This window comes from Ahaetulla prasina, chromosome 1, assembly GCF_028640845.1.
Source record: "Ahaetulla prasina isolate Xishuangbanna chromosome 1, ASM2864084v1, whole genome shotgun sequence".
NCBI classification, from domain to species: domain Eukaryota; kingdom Metazoa; phylum Chordata; class Lepidosauria; order Squamata; family Colubridae; genus Ahaetulla; species Ahaetulla prasina.
Window position 1 is genome coordinate 282545027 of NC_080539.1, and position 18479 is coordinate 282563505.

Sequence of the window (18479 nt, forward strand, 5' to 3'; positions counted from 1 at the left end):
GTGCATTGACAGGCCATAAATGCTACATTTATGTACCTGCGCTACCATGTCAGATGTCAGTACATATATTGAGGCATTTGTGTGATAACATACAAGGTAAAGGTTTCCCTCGCACAATGTGCTAGTCGTTCCCGACTCTAAGGGGCAGTGCTCATCTCCGTTTCAAAGCTGAAGAGCCAGCACTGTCTGAAGACGTCTCCATGGTCATGTCGCTGGCATGACTAAATGCCAAAGGTGCACGGAACGCTATTATCTTCCCACCAAAGGTGGTCCCTATTTTTCTACTTGCATTTTTTATGTGTTTTTGAACTGCTAGATTGGCAGAAGCTGGGACAAGTAACGGGAGCTCACCCCATTATGCGGCATTAGGGATTCAAACCGCTGAACTGCCGACCTTTTGATCGACAAGCTGAGCAACTTAGCCACTGAGCCACCACGTCCCTTGTATGATAACATATCCAGACACATTTTGTCATTTGCTTTCTTGCTGCTATGGATCTCCATACTTGTAGATGTTTTCTTTCTTTCTTTTTTCTTTTTTTCTTTCTTTTTTTTTGTCTAGCTTAAATTACAGCCTTGGAATTCCTGGTGGTCCCTTTTTCAAATACTAATCACATCTTACTCTACCATTTGGGATCACCCAAGGTTATCTAGGATCTGCCATGTAGTTAGGATTCATTGTTTTTACTATCGTAGATAACTAATTGTAATTTATTTTTTCATCTCCAAATAATATAGCATTGTGGAATTTGGATGGCTAAGAATTATACTGTTTGCAGCCCAGCGTATCTAAAGAGTGCCAGGTTGGAGAATGTTAATATAGGATATTCACTGCATGTTGTAATAAAAAAAACTGTCCAAAAGAAATATTGCATACAATCAGTGCAAATGACTGAAGTTCTATAAGCACTCTATCTTCTGTAACACAAATACACATTCAAAGAGAAAAATAACTATTATTTTGAAATAGCAGTAAGTATTTCAAGTTTTACTTTATTGCTTTTTCATCTGTGGCTATGTTTTGCACCCTTACCTTAAAAAAACCATGTTTTCTGTTGCGTTGTCCTAGCCACAAATTGCTTCCTGGAGTCAGATTTGTTTCTGGACGATCTATCACCCGTTCATAAATCCTGTAAAGCAAATGATGTTGTTAGAGAAAAGTAACAGCTTTGGTGGGGTTTTTTTTGTTTTTTTAAAAAAACCATTTAAAAAAATTGAATATAAAAAAGTTTAGTAGAAATGTTAAACAAAATGAACCCAAGGGCAAATAAAACTACGATACATTCTATTTCTAAGTCTGCAACTGAACAATTAAATACAAAAGAATATCAATTTTCCAGAGTCAGATGAAATACAAGATTTCAAAGATGATTGGGATAGGGCTATAGATCATATAACAAGTTTTAATTCAATAATACATAGTGATATTGTACTTAAAATAAAATTAGCTCATAAGAGCAGTAATCAACTTTTTTCTTTTGAATAATCAGTATAGTCCCTAATCCAAAAAAGGGTTCCTCATTTTTGTATTAAAGTATAATTCCTAAAATTGATGGCCAAAAAAGTAATGGTCAAAGGTGACAAAGAAAGAGCTTCTTAAAGGCTTAAAATAAAATGGTTTATTTTCCATCTGTTCAGTGTAGATTTGTAAATTGGCATCTTTTAATCATTAAAAAGAAAGTTTTATAAAGTTTTATAAAATCATGGTTTTATAGTTTTACAAATCATGGTTTGCCCTGACATCCTAATCCTAATTATTGGATGCAGAGAATCAAACAAAAGAATAGTTTGAGAATTTCATTTATTCATTTCATCATTTATAAATTCTGCAAAAACATGGTATAGGTGACAACCCGTTCTGAAATGTAGCTTTTTCGGGGAATCAAAATACCTGAGTTTTAATGAACATTTAGCAAAAAAGTACTGCTCAGTTAAATAAAATGCACAGTATCATTTTCTGAACTTCTTTTGGACTAATTAACAAAGTGCTAATATTTATATAGATGATTAAAATCTTTTAATTAAGAAGGAGGAAACCAGCAGAATATTTTCATTTAAAGCCTATGGCTTAGAAACACTAAATGAACTCACAAGTGTTATTCACATAATTATGAACATAACTGCTTATCTGCAGTGTAATTACAATCAGTCCTGATACCTTAGAATACTGAGGCAAAAAAGCTATATTCAAAGTTGTAATCATTAATAGTGCACTGAAGAGGTGCCCCTCATTTGCTGTATAATAATGACATCTTTCCTCTTGAACTAATTTACCTTTTAGAGTAGTAAAACAAGTTGCTATCCATCGAGTCTATATTTTTGAAATCATTAAAAGCATTTATTATCTCTATCAATATTTAAAGTGCATAATTTCTTCAACAACGAGAGCACAATTAAACTTCTCACATACAAAAGTGCTTTAAGAGTCTATAAACAGACTTCAACATGCTTATCAAATAGCATATCGGCCTTACAGTTTTCTCGTTGGCTTCTTACTGGAAATGTTTTGCATTATTTATTTATGACTTTAGTATTTTCTCTAGAGTGTGTCTAGTCTTCCCAAAGTAATGATCAATATTCCATGAAAAACTCCACCTTCTCTTAAAAACTGACACGTTTTCCTCAAGGGTTTAAACAAAAGAATTCATTGCTGTCTGCATTGCAACTTACAAAGAGTATTGCATTTTATTTTTCTGACCAAATACAACTCTAGAAGCACTCCATTAGATCTGTCTTCACTGACATAAGAAATATGAATTTTCTAATATAGAAACACGCGAATCAACATGCTTTATGTTACAGTTCAATATTATGATATAAGGGAGACAAATGAGACACAACGTTACTTGCAAGTAACAGCGGGAGAATTTAACAAACGATTTATGGAAAACAGGCATAACTTCTTTACCTGACAGTCTTTCAGAAAATCCCATTCATAAATGTAGCTTGGCAAGCAACTCAATATTTCTTTTTCACATATCACGCTAACCCTTTTTCTGAAATATCTACCTGCTTTCTCCTTCAGTCAGTCATTTGGGTTAATTATGAAGGACATTTTATGCAGTGGTGAAATCCAATTTTTTTTTACTACTGGTTCTGTGGGCGTGGCTTAGTGGGCATGGCAGGGGGAGGATACTTCAAAATCTCCATTCCCTCCCCACTCCTGGGGGAAGGATATTGCAAAATCTCCATTCCCACCCCACTCTGGGACCAGCCGGAGGTGGCATTTGCTGGTTCTCCGAACTATCAAAGTTTCCGCTACCGGTTCTCCAGAACCTGTCAGAACCTGCTGGATTTTGCTCCTGCATTTTTGGAGGGTGGGGGGGGGTTTCTCATATAAGGGATGATTAAGATATCACAGAACACATGAAATTTCATAATTCCTATAAAGTATTTTGATAACTTGTATTAGACTAACATATTAGGGTTACTAATAAAGAAGATCCATTAAAGCAGTTAATGCTATCCCTCTCTCATTCCTTCCAGATTTTTGTGAATAACTACTGCAATCACTGTAATTTCATACTCCAACTCATTCATTGAACCTTCCAGAAGACAGCTGTGATTTAGTGGTTTTGGGTACAAAGAATCTAAATCTAAATAACATCTCTTATTCAGTTTGAAGAAGAAACAAGAAACAAATTAAAAATATCTTGAAAAGGAAAACTCAGGAGGCTTCTGAGAAATAAATAACCTGCTCCATCACAAGACTTTTTCAATGTTTACGAACGGCATTGCATGGCCTGGTGTGGCATGGCGTTGGCGTAGCATAGCATAGAATAGAATAGAATAGAATAGAATAGAATAGAATAGAATAGAATAGAATAGAATAGAATAGAATAGAATAGAATAATTCTTTATTGTTCAAGTGCAATTGGACACACAAGGAATTTCTCCCCAGTTGATAAGTCTCAGTGTACATACAAATAATAAAGTGATATAAGAGACCTTCTTCTAAATAAGGGGAAAGATGAAACATTTACATTTTACACAGTATTACATGGAAATCATAATGAAAATAATGGCAACTTTTTATGTTTAGACGCAAATGAATTACGTATGGGCAAGCCATGGGCTACATCCTGAGAGCCTATCATTGAAATTCACTGACAAAATTGGTGACTTACCAGTATTACAGATTTTAGTATCAGTCTTGTTTCATTGTTCTGTCCCAAATGAGGGTAAAAATAGGGAAGGGGAGTTTGGGAAGGCAATATAAGAGACCAAAAGTGATGTAATATTTAAAGTATTGAATTATGAATAGGAAGACCCAGGACCCAGTTCATCATCAGGCACGAAAGCTCACCCTGTGACTTTGGTCCAATTATTTATTCTGACCTCAGACTACTTCAAAGATTTGTTGTTGTTATGGGAAATCACAGGAGGAGACAGCACTATGTACATTGCCTTCGGTTCCTCAATGAAAGATGTGTAATACATTTAAGAAATAAATGAACTGTTCCCATTTTCGCCCTTTAATCTCTTCTCCCAAGTAGCCCAACGTAGGAGAGAAAATGTTAAGCTCTTTGTAACTGAATGTTGATGGTGTAATTTAAAAGTTTGGAGAATTTGGGGTCTGAAAAATGGAAATGTGAAAAGTTTGCCTCCCAAAGGCACCTTGCTCACATTTTCACACTTAAAACCTTGCAAACCAGCAAAATGTGTGTGGGGGGGGAACCCATCCTTAGGCCTTTTCATCACACTTTTAGCTGTATCTCCAGCTGGTCAGGAGAATGATTTGCTATATTATTTACAACTGATGTTATCAACATTTTAGAAAAGTATTAGTTACCTATTTTCCTCTGTCGGTACTAACAATGAGTCTTTAATTGTGTCCCTGGTCACTTTTAATCAGGCCTGAAAGAATCAGCCAATTAATACATAGTTGTTCTTCAAGAAGTATAAATGCAAACTGTGAACCAAAAGAGAAAATGGATAGGAAGAAAAGTATTTTTAAAAAACATAACAAAAATGACAAAAGTCAAAAATAATGACAGCTCTACATATATTAGTGTTTAATAATGAATGTGTCAAAAGAAATTTTATTATAGACGATGAGCTGTTATCAAACTGGTGTCCTCTGCTGACCAAAGCTCCCATGCACTGACAAGAAACAAACAAATGGGCCCAATTCTATTGTTCTACCCATGTAGATCTCTAAGGAATTCTTACCTTACCAGAGAATATGAGACTCTTTTGGAGAACATTTCAGAACATAATGAAAAGTGTCAAGGGAGAATTATCCAAACTCATTCCCTTTGGGTAAAATAGGATATTCTCACATTTGTTCTCAAACAGGGCTACATATTTCCACTACTCTGAAGCTTGCCGGAAAAGGATTTTTTTCATTGCAATCTGTTGCTTGCTGAAGCAATCTGCAGGTAATTATTGTAGAAAGAAAAGTGGCAATCTAGATTGCTTCTGGATGCAGCAAAACAATGCTACAGACCACCGCACACCAGAACAACTAGTTAGGGGGCCTCTGGTGGCTCAACAGACTAATGCAGTCTGTTATTAACACAGCTGCTTGCAATTACTGCAAGTTCAAGTCCCACCAGACCCAAGGTTGACTCAGCCTTCCATCCTTTATAAGGTAAGTAAAATGAGGACCCAGATTGTTGGGGGCAATAAAAGTTGACTTTGTATATAATATACAAATGGATGAGACTATTGCTTAACACAATGTAAGCCGCCCTGAGTCTTCGGAGAAGGACGGGATATAAATTCAAAAAAAAAAAAAAACTAGACACAGGAACAGTTTCTTCCCGAATGCCATCACTCTGCTAAACAAATAATTCCCTCAACACTGTCAAACTATTACTAAATCTGCACTACTATTAATCTTCTCATCGTTCCCATCACCCATCTCCTTCCACTTATGACTGTATGACTGTAAGTTTGTTGCTTGTATCCTTACGATTTATATTGATATTGTTTCCTGATTGCTTATTTGTACCCTATCACTATCATTAAGTGTTGTACCTTATGATTCTTGATGAACATATCTTTTCTTTTATGTACACTGAGAGCATATGCACCAAGACAAATTCCTTGTGTGTCCAATCACACTTGGACAATAAAAAATTCTATTCTATTCTATTCTATTAAAAACTAGAGAACCTTGGCTTCTCCTAGTATCTCTCTGCAATTTCCTTTAGCACACGAATATCTGGGCAGACAACTTCCGGATCCAATTTTAGCAAAAAGTTATCTATCTATTCAGCTTCTGAGACTTCTGTGCTCCCAATGGAAGATCAGGCCATGGCCATAAGAAATAAAACTTCGACAACTGCAACACTGGCTATTATGAAATGTTCTCTCCAATATAATTTACCTGTCTCTTTTTGCTGGTTCAAGATATTTTCGTATCTGAAGATCTTCAATAATGTTCTTCATCCGACTAGAACTAGCACTTGTACAAATGGGCTCAGGTTCCTATCCAATATGTCTCTATCACTCGCAATGCCAGCATGAAATATTTCCCTTTTGTCTTGCCTTATGAAAAGATACACTCCACCACTGCTGTATGAGTTTCCCACTTCTAGGTGTAAACATAATTATTTCAGGCCTTTGGTGTGGCAAAGCAGTCGGTTTTGATCATAGTGGGTTGCTCTGTAATCAATTATAACTTGAATTTGTTTTCATACATAACTGTTGTTCATCAATCACTATTAACTGATTATCACATAGATTATTTTATCTATAAAATCATGTAGCACATTTCATAACAGATATATATCTTGATGCTGCCTGCATGTATTCACCTAGGAAGGATTATTGTTACAGTTGTAATCGCTATTTCCAAAGAGAAATATGTTGCCTCATGTTTGTTTTCTTTTAAACAGTATTTAGAGAGAAGGTTTGTCTTTTTATTTTTCTTGAATTATTCTTCCAAGTTCCTGAAGAATAAACTAGTTGGTTAATAGTAGTTTTCTACATATGCCCTCCTCTTTAATAACTATAGGTTTCCTAATCATCTAACAGACTACCAGTTTAAATGCTCCCGCTTTTGAATGCTCCCGCTTTTGAATGCTCCCGCTTTTGAAGGAAGTACTTTAGTCTTACTAAAGACTTACTTTAGGCTTACAACCACAATTGAGCCAGTGGTGGGATTCAAGTAATTTAACAACCGGTTCTCTGCCCTAATAATTTCTTCCAACAACCAGTTTGCCAAACTGCTCAGAAAGTTAACAACTGGTTCTCCCAAAGTGGTGCAAACTGGCTGAATCCCACCACTGAATTGAGCCCAAAATTTATGTTGTTGTTAAGTGATTTTATAATCTTCCTTGCCACAGTTGTTAAGTGAAATCGCTACAATTCATAAATTAGTAACCTGGTTGTTAAGTGAATCTGCCCTCTGACCTTGTCAAAAGATCGCAAAAGGAAATCACATGACCTTGGGACACAGCAACCATCGTAAGCAGTGGTGGGATTCAGCCAGTTCGCATCACTTCGGGAGAACCAGTTGTTAACTTTCTAAGCAGTTTGGTGAACTGGTTGTTGGAAGAAATCATTAGGGCAGAGAACCGGTTGTTAAACTATTTGAATCCCACCACTGATCGTAAGTGTGAACCAGTGGCCAAGCATCTGAATTTTGATCACATGATCATGGGGATGCTGCAAAAGTCGTAACTGTGAAAAACAGTCATAACTCACTTTTTGCAGTGCTGTTGTAACTTTGAACAGTCACTAAGTGAACTGTTGTAAGTGAAGGACTGCCTGTATTTTCTTACTAAATGTCCAATAAGGCATAGTACCCACAGTATTAACTCTTAAATCAAAAAAGATTATGTATTCAGAGAAAGAAAGATGCTAACATGACTATATTTTCAAAGAGGCTTAACAAAGATCTTATAAGAGAGGCTTGCAATGGAAATTTTGTAAGTTGTTACCAAACTTACGGTTCTTCAGTTCAGCAAGCTGTGAGCAGAGTTCATAAGCAGACCGACATGAATGTACTCTTACACTGCAAAGAGCTCTTAAGAACAAAACAATTCCAGAGATTGTTCAAAGCAAGACATTTAATCCTTTTCTACAGATTAAACAACAGCCAGGGCTTCTAATCCTCGTACATATGTTAGCTACTAACTCACTGCAACAACAGCAGCAGCTGGTAGGAGAGAGGGGGAGAGAAAGAAATTTTAATATTGTGTTTTTATAATAATAATCCTCTCACAAAACTATATTCTGTGATTCTGACAGTGGGCTGTAATGCAAAAAAAAAAAGTAATATGATTAAAAAATATTGGTTTTTGAGGTGCCAGAAGATGCTGTTGCTAGAATGTTTAAATTCTAATGCTAGGCATTTTTCTCCCAATGATTTCCAGCCTGAGCTTGGGGGGGAAAAGCACAAAAATCCCTAGGGGAATCTGTACTTTTGAAATTACTCCAATAATTTACTAAGATCAAAATAGGAAACCTACCCTTACTGCTGGTTTCCTAAGTGATGGCTGAAGTTTGAGTATACTCAATGGCTATCCTGAACAACTACCTTAAAATTTGCCAGGATCAATATTGCAACCTTTAAGATCTTGACAACACATCTTTGTAGTAAAGCTATTTAACTCTGTGACTGTGTCCGTGCATGTTTGTGTGTTTGTGTATACAAAGAGAGACAGATAGACAGACAGAGACAGAGTGTATGTATACGTATACATATACATATATACCAGTGTTGGGTTGCCCCGGTTCGGACTGGTTCACAAAAACCGGTAGTAAAACTGGTGGGAAGCTCCGCCCACTGGCCCGGATGTCATCAGGAAGCTTCTGTGCAGGCGCGGCCCCGTTGCGAACCAGTAGTAAAGGTAAGTAGAACCCACCCCTGATATATACATAGATACACAGACACACACACATTATACATATATAGATACATACATATGCATATACATACACACACATATACTAGTTGTATATTTTATAATATAATGTAATATTTATAATATTAAGTGATAGACAGAAAATGTCTAACAACAAAAATCAGACTGAATGTAAAGATTGCTGCAAGTCACAGAATAGTGTATTTGATTTGGACTTAGCAACTTATTTCAAACTAGCCATTATGATTAACTTCTTAGCATAGGAATGGCCCAACTCTTGATGGAGAAGGGTCACATTTTTGTGAGCAATAAGAACAATACTTGGCTGGTAAAAATGGATAACACTAATATGTTCTAGTTCCTCCAGGATTAATATGTGTAACAGGAGCTAGATGAAATACCAAATAAAGGAAGCCAAATGTTGTTCATGTCCTCCACAACGACAAAATGGATTATTCAGGAAATTATAGTTAGCTCTCTTTATGTATTTTTTTTTCATTTCCTAGTTGAATTTGTTAATCAGCTGGGAACAAAAAAATTTTTTTCAGAAGACTCTAGGGATACAAATAATTTGCAAGCTCCTGCCTATATGACCTTTTTGCTTTGAAAAATCAGTCTAATTACCCTTTTCAAAGTAATATTCAATTTGACCCATATATTCCCTTAAGAGAAGCATTTGAGAAAGCAAGCAATCCTTACAAATGATTGAAAGAGCCACCGTGGTTTGTTTGCTTTTATTATTCTGTAGGCATCTAGTGCTGTCAAAGAAATGTGTCCTACAAAGACTTGATGCCCAGGAAACAGTACTTAACAAATCCTACGGTCACATAAAAAACTGGAAAGAGAAGTCTATAGTGTGATGAATTAACACTCAGACTGTATTGCTTTTGTAATTCAAATAGATCTCAACATGAGAAATTGTTAACAGCGCTCTATCATGCACAGTAGCTTCCTTTTTTAGGCTTGACTCAGATTGTAGTATCCTCACTTTTGAGTATGTGCTTCCCTCTAAAGCTAAACTCCTAGTAACTGCATGAATAATATGAAAATCATTTGCCACTGCCATTTTCCAAAATATTTTCTTTTTCCTGTTTCTAAGAGTATACTCCAGTTTTGCAGTTTCCTGATGTTCTCCCTGTCAGCTGCTAATGTTTTTATGATGCCAGGAAAGATTGTTTAAGTGCTTCTACTTTCTGCGACTTCTGCTCTTCAGGTACTGGATAAAGCACTAAATATGTTTGTGGAAAAGTAAACTCACTACCTGGAGCGAGCAGGCATCTCTTTCTCACCTGGGATCTGGAGTTTTGGTGTTACCTGGGAAGGCGAGTAAAAGCAGCCCCACCTATTCCTTAACTGATCATTCATCAAATCCAAAGGTGGGTTTCAGCAGGTTCTGACCAGTTCTGAAGAACCAGTAGCGGAAAATTTGAGTAGTTCAGAGAACTGGTAGTAAAAATTCTGACTGGCTCCGCCCCCATCTAGTCTCTGCCTCCCGAGTCCCAGCTGATCGGGAAGAAATGGGGATTTTGCAGTAACCTTCTCTTGGATTGGAGAGGGAATGGAGATTTTACAGTATCCTTCCCCTGCCATGCTCACCAAGCCACACCCACCAAGCCATGCCACACCCACCAAGCCACACCCACAGTAGTAAAAAATTTTGAAACCCACCACTGATCAAATCTAAACTATTTTCTTCCTAGCTTAGCCAGGCAAGCTCCCAATTCCTTTAAAACTGTCTGAGAATTTGCAGGTATACAGATTGTGTTACTTCACATTGATGCTAAATAATTTATTTTACCCTATTGTGGCATATTTTGTTTTTTATTTATTTATTTATTTGTCAAACACAACAATATATATAAGTATAAGCATGAAATAACCATACGAATTGGATACAACCAAAGGGAACATTAGGACAGGAACAGTAGGCACGCTGGTGCTCTTATGCACGCCCCTTTTAGACCTCTTAGGAATGGGGTGAGGTCAACAGTAGGTAGTCTTTGGTTAAAGTTTTGGGGATTTTGGGAAGAGACCACAGAGTCAGGTAGTGCATTCCAGGCATTAACAACTCTGTTACTGAAGTCATATTTTCTACAATCAAGATTGGAGCGGTTCACTTTAAGTTTAAATCTATTGTGTGCTCGTGTATTGTTGTGGTTGAAGCTGAAGTAGTCTTCGACAGGAAGAACATTGTAGCAGATGATTTTATGAGTTATGCTCAGGTCATGCCGAGTCTAAATTTTCTAAACCCAGGATTTCAAGTCTGGTGGCATAAGGTATTTTGTTGTGATCAGAGGAGTGGAGAACTCTTCTTGTAAAATATTTCTGGACACGCTCAATTGTATTAATGTCCGAAATGAAATGTGGGTTCCAGACAGGTGAGCTGTAATAGAGAATTGGTCTAGCAAATGTTTTGTATGCTCTTGTTAGTAGTGTAATCTTTCTGGAGAAGAAGCTACGCCAGATTAGGTTTACAACTCTTAAAACCTTTTTGGTGATATAGTTGCAGTGGGCTTTGGCACTTAGATCATTTGATATGAAAACTCCAAGGTCTTTGACGTAGTGAGGGTCATCTACAAGGTCATGTCCATCAAGCTTGTATTTAGTGTTCTGATTCTTTTTTCCAATGTGTAAGATAGAGCATTTGTTGATTGAGATTTGGAATTGCCAAATTTTTGACCATTCCGACACAAAGTCAAGGTCTTTTTGAAGGGTGGCCGCATTGTTGGTAGTGTTAAATAGTTTAACATCATCGGCGAAGAGAACACAATTACTTTTAATATGGTCACAGAGGTCGTTAATGTATAATATGAAGAGTGTTGGTCCTAGAACGCTGTCCTGGGGGAGACCGCTATTAACAGAAGCAGGATTTGATAGGGCACTGCCTATTTTGACCACTTGTTGCCTGTTTGACAGGAACGCAGTTATCCAATTATGGAGGGGTCCGGAGATGCCGTAGGATTTTAGTTTTAGAAGAAGTTTCTCATGTACCACTGAGTCAAAAGCTTTACAGAAGTCTATGTAAATTGTATCTATTGCTTTGCCCTGATCAAGATTTGTAGTCCGTATGTTTTTGCAGTGAAGTGCTTCCTATGCTGGTAAACTACTCTAAAGAATAAGTGCTTTTCAAGTTAAGCATGATACTTACCCATATGCAAACATAACAAAAAAGATTCTATACTCTCATCCTCTGTGAATTTTAGAATGCATATTTCATAGGGTCTATCCCTTGCCATTCCAGAAACTGGATTTGGAGAGACTGTGATTTCTCCACTATGTGACTGTTTTTATTTAAGAAGCACTATACAGGTAGTCTCAACTTACAACTGATCATTTAGCAACCATTCAAAGCTATGACAGATGTACTTTGAAGCTACTTCCTTACAACCTGTATTTGAAGTTCCCAGAGTTCCCTTAGTCACATGACTGAACCTCAGGCACTCAGCATAGCCACATTTATGGTCATGTACAGGGTCACATGGTCATGTAACAGTTTTTCTGAAAACCAGCACTTTGTAGATGACCAAGCTGATCAAGGGGGGATGTCAAACACTTCATAAGTCACGAGTCACTTCTTCACAAGAAATCTAATCCAGCCCACCTTGAATGCTTCTCTTATCTCTCACATATTTCCCTTGATGGTCAGTTGGCCAGATTCTTGTAGAGAGCTTAAGCTTGCAATATATCTTTGTACTCATTTGAATTGCCTGAATCTCCTGATTTCTGTCTTGTTTCTGGTTTTCAAAACCACACCTAGAGCAAACCATTTGTTTGCTTGATGACCATAGCAGTTACTAAATAACTGTCACAAAAATGTTCTTGGTGTACATATGACCAACCCATCTGGCAACCATCACAACTTACAACCTTAACGGGTAGGCTCCATTACAGTTGTAAGTCAAGAATTAACTGCAAGCTCCACTTTTCAGAACTCCCTTTCCATTCTATTTATTTAATTAATTAATTAATTAATTTATTTAGTCAATCACATACAAGATAACAGGTAAAAGTAGAAACATAATTTGGATACATGAAAAGAGTAAGTAAAAAAGGAATATTAGGACAGGGACAGTAGGCACGTGGGTGCACTTATGCACGCCCCTTAATTCTTTCTGTAAATGTGGTCCCGTTGTTCAGTTTTTCTCTACCAACTACATTCCTCCTCTTTTCTGAAATCCTTCCTTTACTCTTCTTCCTCTCTTTTGGCTATCTTTTTCTCTCTCTCTCCTTCCTATGTCAGCCTCTCCCTCATGATATCTATCAGGTTTCAGATGGGACCCTCTCTCCCTCCCTCTCCTTCTCTCTGTCCAAGGATTCCAGTTCTTCATTTCCCTCTTCATTTCAAGCCACCTTATGTAAGCTCTAGTAAGTGGGTATGAATCACAGGCCAGGATACTCGTACTTGCCTCAAATGCTCTAACCCAGGGGTCTCCAACCTTGTCAACTCTAATCCTGGTGGACTTCAACTCCCAGAATTCCTCAGCCAGCAAAGCTGGCTGAGGAATTCTGGGAGTTGAAGTCCACCAGGCTTAAAGTTGGCAAGGTTGGAGACCCCTACTCTAACCCTTCATCTCCCAGTCTCTTTTACCTCTGAAGCAGAATCACCTTTTAGAATAGAATTTTGTATTGGCCAAGTGTGATTGGACAAGGAATTTGTCTTTTCTCTTTTCTCTTTCTCATATAAACTGTTTATTCACTATGTTTGATTACTCTGACATATCCCACCATTGTTACCATTTGTTAAGGGTTTTCTTAAAATGGACACTCAAACTGCTTTTTCACAGGACACTACTTTATTGTACACAAATGAGCTCCTATTTTGTTTTTCTATCTATTTTCTATTTTACTATTTCTATTCCTATTTAATGTACAAATGTCTATCTGTATATTCTATTTCTATGATCTTATTCTTATACGAGTCATACTGTAATTTTTCTTATCTTAAGTCTTTCTCAGCTCTTACTTTTCTAAATCTTTCCCTTTCCTCCAGTTTTTCTGTTCCCGCAGCCTCTATTTTGCATAGGGTGAAAACCCTTTTCACTCCTTTTTAAACTTGCAAATGGACTTTTCTCTCCCACATCCCTATTCCTGGGACTCACATTCTTCTGTTCCTGGAGCAGGTTTGTGGAGTTCTGAACCTGGCCTGCTGCAGCAGACTTCGTTGTGGGTTTCCAGCCTCTCCTGACTCTATTTGGGTTCTCTTCTCCCCCATCTCTCAGCTCTGCCACTCAGCTCCAAAACCTGTCATTTTTCTCTTGCTGTCTGAAGACCACTGCTGAGCTGCTTTGCCTTTGGGCAGGATCCTTCTCTTGCTTTCTTCCTGATATAACTCCTTTCTTGACACCCATGCACATTCTTCTTTCAGTTCCCTTTTTATTAAACAGTTTTCCAAATAAGGAGAGGGTAAGGTTGTTTTAACCCTCTTTCCCGAATAGTATCCAAGCTCTGGATCCCAGAGGGGGGGGGGATGAAATGTCTGCTCACTTCACTCTTCCATAGCGCTGCACATGATTCGCTATTTACATTTTGACATTCTGAGCATAGATTCAGATACAAGCATAAGAACAATCTATAATTAGGAAGCATTGTTGATACTCCGTAGCTCCCAGCTAATTTGCAAAACATGTGTTAAAACACAAGCTACCCAGTTTGTTCAGTTGGGTTGTTCAGTTGTTTATACCAGAAACATTTAAAAGCAACCATCTCTGCATCTGCAGCCTCCAGCATGCATACCAAAACTCAAAACAATGACATTCTACAACACATGTTTAAAGAAAAACAACATGTCCCTAACGTCTAGGAAACAAAGACTATACAGATTAAATAGGACAAGGTCTCCTTATCAAACCATTCCATGCAATAATTCTTACTGATTTTACTCAATGACTGTGACATTGCATAAGGCTTTTCAGGGACCTGATAGTGAGGATGCTAAAATGTCAAGAGAAGTACCTCTGAAACATTAGGTAACAGAACAAAGGCAGAAAATGAATTAATCATTAAACATCCAGCAACTGTCATGCAAAAATAATTTAAAATATATCAAGACTGTGAACGTACCATACAAAAGATAGTTGATAATATTTAATAATGTCCATATTTTCATACAAAGGATATATTGGAAGCACAAGAAATAAAAATTAATCAATATATATGGAAGGATGTCTCAATCATTAGAGTTAAGAAAATGCTCTCTATGTTCAAGATTATCTATTGGCTGAATTCATTTGCGGAATTGATCTTCAATTCCCTCGTCCTTTCCTATGTACTCATCTGTGCTGTGAAGTAAAAAGCAAAAGTGCACTCAGTGTTAGGTACTGCCCATCAAGGTTATAATTTTCCATGCCTGTTCAGAAATTGTAGTTGAATATAGTCTGAATATAGTCTGTAGTTGAATAAAATCCCAGGAGGGAGGGGCTACTACCCAGAAGGCAAAGAGGCAGAGGAGTTTATAGTGTCTTGTAGGTAGGGAGATGCTTAAGAGAGCAGTTTTTTTATTTATTTATTTATTTTTGTCACAACAGTAACATAACATAACATAAAAATAACTCATCATGAGAGAAAAGTATATATAAGTAAAAGTATAAGTAAAAGTATGCATATAATATTATAATGAAGAGAACAATAGGACAGGAACGATAGGCACTTTTGTGCTCTTATGCACGCCCCTTATAGTCCTCTTAGGAATGAGGTGAGGTCAATAGTAGACAGTTTTTGGTTGAAGATTTTGGGGTTTTGAGTAGAGACTATAGAGTCAGGTGGTGAGTTCCAAGCGTTAACAACTCTGTTACAAAAGTCATATTTTCTGCAATCAAGTCTGAAGCGGTTGACATTAAGTTTGAATCTATTGTTTGCTCTTGTATTGTTGCGATTGAAGCTGAAGTAGTCTTTTACAGGAAGGATATTACAATAGATGATTCTGTGCGTTAAACACAGATCATGTCGGAGTCGGCGGAGTTCTAAGTTTACTAAACCCAGAATTTTAAGCCTGGTGGTATAAGGTAATTTGTTGATTTTGGAGGAGCGAAGAACTCTTCTAGTAAAATATTTTTGGACGTGTTCGATAGTATTAATGTCAGAGATGTGGTATGGATTCCAGACGGATGAGCTGTATTCAAGAATAGGTCTGGCAAATGTTTTGTATGCTCTGGTTAGTAGTGTAGAGTTTTTGGAAAAGAAGCTACGTAAAATTAAGTTTACAACTCTTAGAGCTTTTTTTGTTATGCAGTTGCAGTGGGCTTTGGCATTTAGGTCATTTGATATAAAAACTCCAAGGTCTTTGACAGGGAGGGGGTTGTCAGTGAGGTAATGACCATCAAGCTTGTACTTGATATTAGGGTTCTTTTTACCAATATGTAAGACTGAGCATTTGCTGGTTGATATTTGGAGTTGCCAAGTTTTAGACCAATCGGAAACAAAGTCAAGGTCATTTTGAAGAGTAGAAGTATTGTTAGTGGTATTGAATAGTTTGACGTCGTCAGTGAAGAGAACACAATAACTAGAGATAAGGTCACAGAGATCATGTATATATAGTATGAAGAGCGTTGGTCCAAGAACACTACCTTGAGGAACGCCACTTTTGACAGGAACAGGATTTGATAGAGCATTGCCAATTTGTTGTCTGTTTGATAGGAAAGCATTTATCCAATTGTGGAGAGGTCCTGAAATGCCATAGGATTTTAGTTTTAAGAGAAGTTTGTCATGAACGACTGAGTCAAAAGCTTTGCAGAAGTCTATGTAGATTGCATCTATTGTTTTTCCTTGATCAAGGTTGGTAGTCCATATGTTTTTCAGTGGAGAAGTTGTAGGTTACAAGACAATTTTTTTCTGAAACCAAATTGTTTATTAGAGAGTAGGTTATTAGTTTCAAGGTGGAGTGTAATGGATTGGTTTATGATAGATTCCATTACTTTACATGAGACGCAACATAGAGAGATAGGTCTGTAATTTTCAACTAGGCTGGGGTCTCCTTTTTTGAAGATAGGGATGACTGTGGCAAAAGACCAGAGTTTTGGAAGGGAACTAGTCGTGAAAGCTTTATTAAAGATTATGCTTAGGGGTTCTGCTATATTTATTGAAAGTTTTTTTAAGAAATATGCACATAGCCTGTCAGGACAAATTGATAATGATGGTTTCAGGCTGTGAAGAGCTTTTTCAACATTATCTTCTGTGAAGTCTATAAGAGTTAAGTCGTTGTTATCATTTTTGGTATGATTGAGGAATGTCGGATTTGAGCCATCGCTGTTTACAAAGACTGAGCCGAAGAATGTGTTAAAGAGGTTTATCTATAGTTAGGCAGATAATGGCTTTAGTCTGGCAAGATTCTGTCTATAGGTAAATAACAATAAAGAAACTACTCAGAAGTAACTCCATCTATCATTCTTGGGGCCTGATAGATATTCTAAATATATCTGATTGTCTCTTTCTGAAAACAGCATATAAAATTTTATATTTGGGATTCAGGCTAACAATGGACTGTTATTCACAGAATCTATGATCAGATCAGAGGTATGATTTTATACTCAGTTATATAAATTAGGGAATTCTTTGACTAAACAGCCAATTATTAATATTCAAATGGAAGAAATTTCCCAGGAAGATAAAAAAATAAACTTTTCCGAGAACTTCGGCATATCTCAGCTTTTTTAAAAGACAATACGCAGGAAAGATATTTAATTGAATGGAAAAAATGGATTGATTATCTACAAAACAGATATCAGATTAAGAAATATCAGATTGCCTTTGAATAATTAGAAAGTTATTTTATGTAATGGGGAGGGGGTTGGGAGATGAAAAGCTTTGGATGTGGTTATTTGGATTGGAAGGGAAAATTTTATTCTATGTTTGGTTTATGTATAACAATACCTTGTGATTGACCGGGAAGCCGGGGAGGAGGGGGAAGGGGGTTTTTTGGGAGGGAGGGGGGAAAAAAGAGGGAAAAATGTTTTTGTTTTTTAAAACTCTTTCAATAAAAAAATATAAAAAAAATAAAAAAAAACTTTTTTATCTATTAATCTTAGATAAATTACAGAGACAATTCAATCTAAGAAGCTGGGGAAAGTTCCTGATTTTAATAGATTCTAGTTGGAATGATACAGAACTTTCATACACCTGTTGGTACCATTATTAGACATTATAATCTATCATTTGAGCCATGGTGGCACAGTGGTTAGAATGCAGTACTGCAGGCTACTTCTGCTGACTGCCGGTTGCCTGCAATTTGGCAGTTCAAATCTCACCAGGCTCAATGTTGGCTCAGCCTTCCATCCTTCCAAGGTGGGTAAAATGAGGACCCAAATTGTTGGGGGCAATATGCTGACTCTGTAAACTGCTTAGAGAGGCTGTAAAGCACTGTGAAGCTGTATATAAGTCTACATGCTACTGCTATTTAATCTGTCTGTATTTATTTTTATTGTTTTGTGAGGCTTATATTAAAGTAATATTAAAGCCTACGATTTTAGTGGATGTGCATATTTATAGACCATCATCTTTGTTCAACATGTATACTAAAATATTAATTGCAACACTAGCCAGATAAAAAGTAACACCATCTATAATCCACTCCTTTCAACTCTGAATTTCTAAAAACTTAGGCAAGCATCTAAAAATATCTACCTGATTATTAAAACCTTAGATATTGCAGAGAAGAGGAATTCTGTT

The 18479-nt window shown here is 36.8% G+C and overlaps 1 protein-coding gene across 1 annotated transcript in view; it reads right to left on the minus strand.

Moving 5' to 3' along the window:
* Window positions 1–18479, minus strand: part of NELL1 (neural EGFL like 1) — a 634915-nt gene that overhangs the window by 428105 nt on the left and 188331 nt on the right. The window contains exon 5 of the mRNA XM_058161221.1: window positions 1034–1130. Coding sequence (XP_058017204.1) covers window positions 1034–1130 — 97 coding nt within the window. The remainder of the gene's footprint in view (window positions 1–1033; window positions 1131–18479) is intronic.